The 11,195-nt window shown below is 39.4% G+C and overlaps 1 protein-coding gene across 1 annotated transcript in view; it reads left to right on the forward strand.

The window, feature by feature from the left end:
- Positions 1–1,195: 1,195 nt before the first annotated feature.
- The window catches only part of LOC113357078 (protein BZR1 homolog 1-like), a 25,295-nt gene continuing 15,295 nt past the window's right edge, over positions 1,196–11,195 (forward strand). The window contains exon 1 of the mRNA XM_026600346.1: positions 1,196–1,438. Within this exon, the coding sequence (XP_026456131.1) occupies positions 1,211–1,438 (228 nt within the window). The 5' untranslated portion in view covers positions 1,196–1,210. The remainder of the gene's footprint in view (positions 1,439–11,195) is intronic.

An 11,195-nucleotide genomic window follows, 5' to 3' on the forward strand; every position in this document is an offset into this window, starting at 1 on the left:
GCATTGTGCAAATGAAGTTGGAGTCAAGTTTCGACATGATTTTGTTTGTCACACTTGTGGATATTTGTTATAGGACAAGTGTGCACGCTAAAGTTGAAGCGCCTTTGGGTTTCTTATCTCGTGAAGGTGGTGTTTCCAGACCAGCGGACATTCTTGTCTACAATTGGGAGGAGGGCCGAGATTCTTGTTTGGATGTGACGGGAGTTTCTCCTTTCGCTGGGGTTGGCGTAGACGCTTTCACATCGGGTCTTGCTTTGTTTAAAGTCGTTGAACGTAAAAGATGTAAATACCTTGATGTATGTATAGTCAATGGGTATAGTTTTGCTACCTTGGCTTTTACTACCTTAGGTGAGCTTTTTTTTGAAACTATAGAGTTTTTGTTGAGATTGAAAAATTACATAGCTAGACATGATGCTAATGTTAAAGTTCGCAATTTTATTTTTATTAGATTAGATTTAGGCATCCAAAAAGGGGTTGGGACACAACTTGTTGCGCGGCTACCAACAAGTTTCTTGTAAAAACTTTTCTTTTCTTTAATTTTAAATAATATCAGTTTTATGTATAGGAAATAGAATTACACAATTCTCAATAATATGACATGATTCCAACAAGGGGTAAATTAGATTAAAAAGTGGAAAAATATGAAACTTAGCAAGTAATTTAGGACAAAAAAAATCCCAAATTTTAATAAATAAACTAGGACGGAGGGTTTATGACGGAGGGAGTATTACTTTATGAGAACTAAAAACCTCACATGCTCTAGAGTCGACACAAGAGATTTTAGCCACCCGGGAGAACATGTTTACCGGACCACGAAATAGCTTTCTCCAATTACAAAATTTGATCCGAGGAATAACTTTGTTCCGGTGTTTGAAAGGATAAACGGTTCAAATGAACATAAACCCCTTAATACCCCAAGGCGAGTACCATATTTACGTCTTTAGTTATTTTTCAGCTGAAGAGAGAATCTTAGTATTCGCAGTTCCAACAAAGAGAGAGAGAAAGCATACTCCTCGTGAATCAGAAAGAAGCTCTCTTTTCAAAGAGGAGAGAGAGAGAGAGAGAGGAGGAGGAGGAGGAGGAGGAGGAGGAGAAGAGAAGCTGAGTAGAGAGTCAGAGGGAGAAGGGTGTTTTTTTGACAGAGAAGGAGAGAAATAAGATCAATAGAAGATAGAGAAAGATTAACACAGTGGCGGTATTAGCAGGAAAAATGACATCTGGTGGTTCATCATCCGGGAGATTACCAACTTGGAAAGAAAGAGAAAATAATAAAAGAAGAGAAAGAAGAAGAAGAGTCATAGCTGCTAAGATCTATGCTGGTTTAAGAGCTATGGGTAATTACAAACTTCCTAAACACTGTGATAATAACGAAGTCTTAAAAGCTCTTTGTTCTGAAGCTGGTTGGATCGTTGAAGAAGATGGCACTACTTACCGCAAGGTATATTTCATTTTTCTCTTTTCTTTTTACTGATTCGTTCTTGATACTAAAATGGCTTGATGAATCCAGATTTGCTATGTAGAGATTCTGTTTTAGGTTTCTTAAGAGTAAAAATAAGACTAATCAGAGATGAATTTAGGTGTTTCAGTTACATTTCTTGATTTAGTTCTCAATCTCAAATCTGAAAGTTCAATTTAAATCTCTATGATTGATTAATAATAGAAAAAAGAGAAGTAGAATGAAATAAATCACACTCCATACTTGTGACTTTTTGAAAAGTTAATATGAAGACTAGTTAACAGTTCAAAACAAAATAAAAGTGTACTTAAAAACTTTACTTGTTCATGTCTGCGTTAATAAAGAATAAGGTGTCATCCGCAAATTGCAGATTGAGCCTTTTATACCATAATAATTAAAGATTCGCTAACTATAAAAACAAAAAAGATGAAAAAAAGATCACCTTCCCGAATACCCTTATACTCCTTCCGTCCTAGTTTACTCGCCAAATTTGGTTTTTGCTCACAAATTAAGAAATGTAGAGAGAGTAGATTTTTTTTTCCAAAATTATCCCAAGCTAGTATTTAAGATACATAATCTTTACATATCTAGTTTTCTGGTCTTTACTTGAAGAATTCAAAACAAAAAAAGATCAAGTGTATATATATAGAAAGGAGAATTTAAAATTGTGACGGAAAACATGCCTTCCCTTTTCAATATGTCAAGACGTGACTCAGTACTTTGGCAGTGCAATAAAACTAAGCATGGTCAAGATTACTTACTTGCTATTCATGTTGATGGGCTTGGACAGAAGTTAGGTGATGAGTGCTAAAAAGTGCATATTTCTATATATTTTTCTTGGCATTTAACTCATCTTTTGTGCATTAATTCTACATTTTATCCCATATTATGTATTTTCATTGTTTTCAAGAATAAATATTTTTATTAATTAATTTTGCATTTTTAGGTAATAAATAAAGTTTGGATGAATAGCGGAGCGAAAAGAGCAGAAAAGTAGTGAAAAGCCGGGAGGAATTACACAAGGAAGCCGCGAAGAATGTTGTGCACAAGACCAAAAGGCTAGAAGTGGGCTTGAAGAGGAAGAATTGTTCTTAAAGAAGATATGGGCTTGGCATACACCAATGCCCAAAACCCTCACCCAAGTCCATTTCCTATATCCATACCCGTTTCCCTTTCTAGCCGTCAGATTGGATCATCTCAGCATCCTACGGTCGCAGCATCGCCATTACATCAAAGTCTGAAGCTCCTGTCTAACACTACAGCACCTAACTCCATCTTGAGCCGTCAGTTTCGTTGTATCAGGCATCCAACGGTCGCTCATGATCTGTCTCCATCTCGCCGTTAGATCTGTCCAAGAAGATATTATCCCACGGCTCAGCTTCGCAAGACATCAAGATTTGTTTTACCCGCCTCACACTCGAACAACCTAACCCTATACCCAAAACAAACACACCCTAGCCAAAACCCATCGAGCCATCTCCTTCTTCCCCTCTTCTGCAACAGCGACGCTGTCTCCATCACCACCATCTTCTCCCCCCAAATCACTCAACCACCACCACTCGAGCCATCATCACTTCTAACAACCAAGACCTACTTTTCTAGCCACTTATTACATCACCTCCTAATCGTTTCATCTCACAGGAACCCTAGGTTAGGAGTTGATGAAATAGGTAAGGTTAGAGGATAAATCGAAGGCATGGGTAGCATCAGCAGACGACAAGGAAGCATGGGTGAGAGCTATCAATCGTTTTTAGAGATTAGGTAAGGATTTTTTGTAAAACCCTAATTTCACTGATTTGGGGATTTTGGAGTTTTTTTGTTGTAACTATAAAAGGGTGTTAGGGGTTGTAAAATTCGGGATCTCTGGGCTAGCCAATGAGCAATATTTGCAGTTCAATATTAATTTCGAAATTCATTTTCAATTCATCCATGTTGAATCTCTCTTATGCATAAAGGTTGAATGTGAATTGTATGCTGTGTAATGTGGAGCATGTTTATACCTGTTAGTATCATGATTACAAGCATGTCCATGTTCTAATTCACTTGCTAGGGTTTAGAGGAAGCTCTTGATCATATGTTAGGAATGTTAATGTATTTGTATGTTCTTTATTGAGCTGAATTGCCTTAGGATGAATGCTTAACCATTTGGGCTACCTGCTTGTGATCACCTGTGCTGTTAGAAGACAGCTGATACTAGGAGTGGAGCTAGGTCTTTGGCCAAGAATTCAATCCACTAGAGAGATTGCCTTAATCTAAACTAGCTAGAGAAGCTAAATGCCTGTGATTAGTTGTGCTGATTAAAGACAACTGATGCTAGGGGTAATTTGGTTAGGATAGTTAGTAGAATCCTCATTGTAGTCTTTCATGAAAGAACAAGACATACATTGCATCATAATTTCCTTAGCCTAGGGTCAAGTAGTGGAATCAAAAACCTTAGTACCTTCTTTTGAATTCAGATAACTTTAGAAATTTAGAAAACTTTAGCAAATCCTCCAAGTCCCTGTGGACAAACCTTTATTTACATTCTATCTTCATCAAGACCCTGTATACTTGTAGGTAAAACATAGGTTGTAGTTTTTAGGTCTCATTCCTTGAGCTACCAAGTTTTTGGCGCCGCTGCCGGGGACTCGGTAGCGGTTTGCTTGTTTTCTGTTTTCCTTATTCTCTTTTTTTTCTTTCTTGCTAATCTTGCTTGTTCCTGACCTGCAACTTCCTTGTTTGCTCCTGCTCTTGCATTGCTCTTGTTCTCGCTTCACTAAGAGCATTGCCTTGCACTACCTTGCACTGACTCTTATTGCAGCTGCTGTTGCTGTTAGATTTGTGGAGCCAAAGCTGCTGCCAAGCTGCTGTTGCTGTTAGCTTTGTGGAGCCAAAGCTGCTGCCAAGCTGCTGTTGCTGTTGGAACTGCAGTGGAGCTGAAGTTCCTGCTGTTGCTGCTGCTGTTTAGCTGCTGCTGCTGTTGCTGTGAAGCTGTTGTTGCTGTTGTTGCTGCTCCCTCCTGCTTGCTGCTGGTGCAATTCTGCTGAGCTGTTGATTAAGGTTGCAAAGGAAGATCCAAGCCCAACTGGGCTAGTGCAACAAAAAGGGATAAAAAGCCCAAATTTGGGCTTCCCTCCAAAAATCAAGTAAGCCTAACCCATGAGCTAACCCAACTGGGCCTCATTAAATTTCTTTGGGCTTGTATTTAAGTATTTATATTTGGGCTTGTAATAATTTTAGTTTTTCTTTTTCTTTATTTTCTATTTGGGCTTGTAATAATTTTTCTTTTTCTTTTTCTTTTTCTTTTTCTCTTTCTTTTATAGGCTTGTAATTATTTGTTTGTTATTTTTTTTCTTTTCTTTTGTGGGCTTGCACTTTAATTTGGACTATAGGTTTATATCCCATCCATTGGGCTCCTAACCTTACAAAAACAATTCTGTTGGGCTTAGAGGCAACAAAATTCTGTTGGACCGTGAGTTAAGATTTTTCTCACCAAAATTCTTCAAAGAACCCAAGAACCAAAAGCCTTTTAGTTGGTTGGGCTTTGTCCCAATTAATCCAAAAAATTTCTAAACCCATTTTAAACCAAAGTTTCTAACCCTTTCAAACCAAATTTTAGGTCGTTTTTTTTTCATTGACTGTGGGCTTGTTAGATGTTATTTCATCGATCAATGATCTTATTAGGATATGGTTGTGACCTTTAGAGACCAATCAAACCGACTAATTAGAGTCAATCCAATAGACCCAATTGACATACCCACATCTTCTGAGGAAAACACACCGGACCAACCTGAGATAATGGAAGAACCCCGTAGCCTCAAGGATTACATGTACCCCACAAGGACAAGCCAACCCTCGTGCATTGTTTTACCAGAAGCTACTGGTCATTATGAGCTAAAATCGAGCACAATACAAATGCTTCCCGTGTTTAGAGGAATTGAAAACGAAAACCCTTACCATCACGTGAGAGAATTCGAGGAGATTTGTGGAACTATACGTTTCACTCAGATGTCTGACGAAACCCTAAAATTGAGACTATTCCCTTTCTCTTTGAAGGAAAAGGCCAAGTCATGGCTGTATGCCTTACATCCACAGTCAATTAGGACATGGGACAACCTCACAAAAGAGTTTTTCAAAAAGTTCTTCCCTAATCACAAGACTGCGACAATTCGTCAAAGTCTGAACAGCTTTGTACAATTAGAAGGTGAAACCTTAGCTAGATATCTTGAGAGATTCAATGAATTGTTGCTTAAGTGTCCCCATCATGGTTTTGAAAAATGGAGACTTGTGCAAATTTTGTATGAAGGTTTAGATGTCTCCACCCGAACAATTGTAGAGTCTATGTGTAATGGACTTTTCACAGATAAAAGTGTTGATGACTCGTGGGCTTTCCTAATTGAAGTTGCTGAAAAAACTCAACAATGGGAGTCCATTCGTGAACCTAGAAAGACTACACCTGTAGATAAGGTCCATAGAATTGAGTCTGATTTTGAAGGAAATGCAAAAATGGCAGCACTAGCAAGAAGAATAGAAGCGTTAGAACTTCAGAAAAACGTAAAACCTTCTACCACTGCTTTCTGTGAACATGTCGAAATGGCTATCTGTGATATATGTAACGGTTCTGACCATCAGGTCAGTGATTGTCCGGAAATGCATGCATTCCAAGAATCTAGGCTAGAACAGGCACATGTTATGTTTCAAAAACAAGAGCATAACCCTTATTCACAGACCCACAACCCATGATGGAGGAACCACCCCAATTTTTCATGGTCTAAAGGACCCATTCAAGGAGGACCATCTCAACCCACTCAAAGCTATCAAAACAATCAAGGCTATCAATACCCTAAAAATCCTCAACAGCAGTCGTACCCTCAATACACTGCTGACAAGAAATTGTCTAGCATCGAAGAGAGTATCAATCAGTTGACCCAACATCTGATGAAAAATGAGAAAGCAACTGATCAACGAGTCTCCGCTCTAGAACTACAGATGGGTCAAATTTGCGATGCACTGAATACAAGAGAAAAGGGTAAACTTCCTAGCCAGCCCCAACAAAATCCAAAGAGGATATTTCAAGCAGGCACATCATCTTGCAATGAAACCTCACCCGATCAAGTCCATTCCATCACCACTCTCCGAAGTGGTAAGATTGTTGAGAACAATGTAGGCATACCATAATCAAATGAATCTGAGCCAAACATATCATTGCCTGCACCACCAAAGAACACCTCCAACTTAGAAAAGGAGCCTGAGCACATTAGCGAAGCCGACAATCCCACTGTTGTGAATATCCCTCTAACTCCTAATGCTCATGTTGCTCCATATCCTCAGAGGTTAGTTCGCCAACAGATAAGCACCCACTACAATGAGATGTTAGAACTGTTCAAAAGAGTCAACATCAACATTCCTTTTCTTGAGGCAATTAAGCAAATCCCTGCATATGCCAAATTCCTCAAAGACTTGTGCACTCAAAAGCGCAAGATTAATGTGCACAAACGTGCTTTCTTAGCTGAACAGGTGAGTTCCATCATTCTGAACAAAACTCCACCTAAGTTTAGGGACCCAGGTTGTCCAACAATTTCTTGCACTATAGGAAACCACATGGTCAATAAATCTTTATTAGATCTAGGTGCAAGTGTGAACCTCCTGCCATATTCTGTTTATGCGCAGTTAGGTCTTGGAGAATTGAAGCCAACACCCATAACTCTCCAATTGGCGGACCGATCCGTCAAAGTCCCTCGAGGTGTAATTGAGGATGTTTTGATTAAGGTTGATAAGTTCTACTTTCATGTAGACTTTATTGTCTTAGACACTCAACCTGTACAAAACCCTGATAGTCACATTCCTGTCATTTTAGGACGTCCTTTCTTAGCAACGTCTAATGCGATCATCAATTGTCGTAATGGAGTGTTGAAGCTGTCTTTTGGAAACATGACTGTAGAGCTGAATGTGTTTAATGTTAGTCAACAACATGTGAATCTTGATGATGAGGATGTACATGAGGTCGATATGATTTAGAGTTTGATACAAGATTCATTGACTGGCATTATGTCAAAAGATCCCTTGCAAGCATGTTTGGAAGATGTTAACTTGGAGTTGTATGATGATGAATACATTGGTGAAGTCCAATCTTTTCTCGAATCTGTACCTCAAATGGACATCACTAAATGGCAGAATACAGTGGAACAACTCCCACTTTCTGAGAAGTTTGTTATATCTTCGGATGAGTCTCCTAAGGCCAAACAGGAATTGAAACCATTACCTGATACTTTGAAGTATGCATTTCTAGGTCCTTCTGATACTTTACCTGTTATCATTTCTTCACGATTAAACATAGAACAGGAAAACAAGCTTTTAGAAGTACTTAAGGAGCAGAAAGAAGCCTTAGGATGGACCATCTCAGATCTCAAAGGGATAAGTCCCACCATTTGCATGCATCACATTAATCTTGAAGAAAATGCCAAACCATCTAGGGAAATGCAAAGGAGACTTAATCCTAACATGAGAGACGTTGTTAAGAGTGAGATCTTGAAGCTACTTGATGCGGGTATCATATATCCGATTTCAGATAGTAAATGGGTTAGTCCCATTCAAGTTGTGCCTAAGAAGTCAGGCATTACTGTAGTTCGGAACGAAAAGAATGAGTTAGTCCCTTCACGTACAACCACAGGATGGCGAGTATGTATCGACTACAGGGAGTTGAACACAGTAACAAGAAAAGATCACTTCCCCCTTCCCTTCATAGACCAAATGCTAGAACGTGTGTCTGGACACAGTCACTACTGTTTTCTAGATGGCTTTTCCGGTTATAACCAAATTCACATTGCACCGGAAGATCAGGAAAAAACTACATTTACGTGTCCATTTGGGACATTTGCTTTTAGACGTATGCCCTTCGGGCTGTGTAATGCACCTGCCACTTTTCAGCGTTGCATGATGAGCATTTTTTCAGACATGATAGATAGTTTTCTCGAGATCTTTATGGATGATTTCTCTGTGTTTGGTTCCTCTTTTGATGAATGTTTGGACCATCTGGTCCTTGTGTTGTCTAGATGTAAGCAAAAGAATCTGATTTTAAACTGGGAAAAATGCCACTTCATGGTAAACTCCGGCATAGTTCTAGGACACATCGTTTCGGAAAAAGGAATTGAAGTAGATAAAGCTGAAGTCGACCTCATTCAACATTTACCACAACCCCACTCTGTGAAGGGTATTCGATCATTTTTAGGTCACGCTGGGTTCTACCGGCGATTCATCAAAAACTTTAGCCAAATCTCAAGACCTTTGTGTAATCTACTTGCCAAAGATGTTGTCTTTAACTTCGATGCTGCTTGTGTGAAGGCGTGGGAAGAACTCAAGACTCTCCTCACCTCAGCTCCTATTGTCCAACCACCCAACTGGGAACTACCGTTCGAACTCATGTGTGATGCCTCTGATTATGCCGTTGGCGCTGTTTTAGGACAGCGTGTTGATAGACTACCATATGTGATATACTATGCTAGTAAAACTCTTAATGATGCTCAACTCAACTATTCGACTACCGAGAACGAGTTACTTGCCGTGGTATTTGCATTAGACAAGTTTAGATCTTATTTGATAGGATCTAAGATCATCATATACACTGACCATGCGGCTTTGAAGTATCTTCTTTCTAAGAAGGATGCTAAAGCTCGCCTTATTCGATGGATACTCTTATTACAGGAATTCGACATCGAAATCCGTGATAAGAAAGGTTGTGAGAATGTGGTTGCTGATCACTTGTCCCGATTAACTAGTGAGTCTATTGATGAATCTGAGCTGATTAGAGAATCATTCCCTGATGAACAATTGATGTCTGTGTCAAACCTTCCTTGGTTTGCCGACATTGTTAACTACCTTGCTACATGTAGAATGCCCTCACATTGGTCGAGACAAGACCGCTCCAAGTTCTTGGCTGAAGTTAAACATTTCCTTTGGGACGACCCATATTTGTTTAAGTACTGCCGAGACCAAATCATTAGGAGATGTGTACCCGACATGGAACAGAAAGATGTGATATCTTTCTGTCATGACCAAGCATGTGGAGGGAATTTCAGTGCCAAGAAGACCGCTGCAAAGATCCTGCAGTGTGGGTTTTACTGGCCATCGCTGTTTAGAGACTGCCATGAGTATTGTATTGCTTGTGAACGCTGTCAGAAACTAGGAAGTATCTCGAGGAGAAACATGATGCCGTTGAATCCGATTTTGATCGTTGAGCTATTTGACGTGTGGGGGATTGACTTTATGGGTTCATTTCCTATTTCTGAAGGAAAATTATACATCCTAGTTGTTGTTGATTACGTTTCGAAGTGGGTTGAAGCTGTTGCAACCAAGACGAATGACCACAAGGTGGTACTCTCATTTCTGAAGGAGAACATATTTTCACGTTTTGGTACCCCTAGAGCTATAATCAGTGACAGTGGTTCGTATTTCTGTAACAAGTACTTTGAGTCTTTAGTACGCAAGTATGGCATAACCCACAAGGTTGCAACTCCGTACCACCCTCAGACAAGCGGACAAGTAGAAGTTTCTAATAGGGAAATTAAGCACATTCTGGAGAAGACGGTCAACCCGTCAAGGAAAGATTGGTCATTGAGATTGAATGATGCTTTGTGGGCCTATAGAACAGCTTATAAGACACCTATTGGCATGTCCCCTTATCGTCTAGTGTATGGAAAGCCATGTCATCTTCCTGTGGAATTAGAACATCGAGCTTACTGGGCTATCAAGAAACTTAACTTTTCTCTCGACAAGGCGGGTGCAAAACGGAAACTTCAACTCAATGAGTTAGAAGAATTGAGGAACGAGGCTTATGACAGTGCCAAGCTGTATAAGCAAAAGATGAAGTTGTTTCATGATAAGCGTATTCTGCGCAAGTCATTCACACCGGGTCAGAAAGTTTTGTTATACGACTCTCGGCTGCATCTTTTTCCAGGAAAATTGCGGTCCCGATGGACCGGCCCGTTCCTAGTACGCACGGTATTCCCTCATGGAGCTGTGGAACTTGAAGATGTCTCCAACAAGAACATTTTCAAAGTGAATGGGCAGCGATTGAAACCGTTCCTTGAACCACTTCCGCCTGACATTGAGGCAACCGATCTGGAGGATCCCGTCTATGCGGCCTGATTGGTCCACCCTTGTACATAAACCAGGTTGAACATTCCATTTTATTTTTTTTCTTTTCTATACAGTTCTTTCTTTTGCACTATTTAAACATTGAGGACACTGTTTAATTTAGGTTTAGGGGTGATAATCAGTATATACCCTTATAACATGCTATAATTGAAAACAAAACTCCTCCCTCTTTTTGAAAAAATGAAAAATCAAAATAAAAAATCAAAATATGAAAAAAATCATAAAAATGGAGCTCATTTACCTTGAAATGTTGACTCTTGTGCAAATATGTAATTTTTAGGAGTCTTAGTCTAGATATTTAGGCACCCCTGATTCTAGCACAATTCACATAGTGATAAGAAACTTGCACGCGTACGATCTACCAATACATGTATAGCCTCATCCTTGAGGTGTTCTATCGGAAGTTTTAGTTTCCAATCACTTTAGAATACTGAACGAAACTTGACTAGCTTGTTCTTTGGTTGGTTGGGATAGAAGGTGGAGGTTACATTAAGAAAAACAACCATCGAATTTAACTGGGTGCATCAAAAAGGGCTACCTCTTGCGAAGTGTCATGTAATTTTTTGTTTCTTTTTCCTTTTGTATCAAAAGTGTTTCCTTGTTCCAA

Source organism: Papaver somniferum, chromosome 3 (genome assembly GCF_003573695.1).
Source record: "Papaver somniferum cultivar HN1 chromosome 3, ASM357369v1, whole genome shotgun sequence".
Taxonomy (NCBI): Eukaryota; Viridiplantae; Streptophyta; class Magnoliopsida; order Ranunculales; family Papaveraceae; genus Papaver; species Papaver somniferum.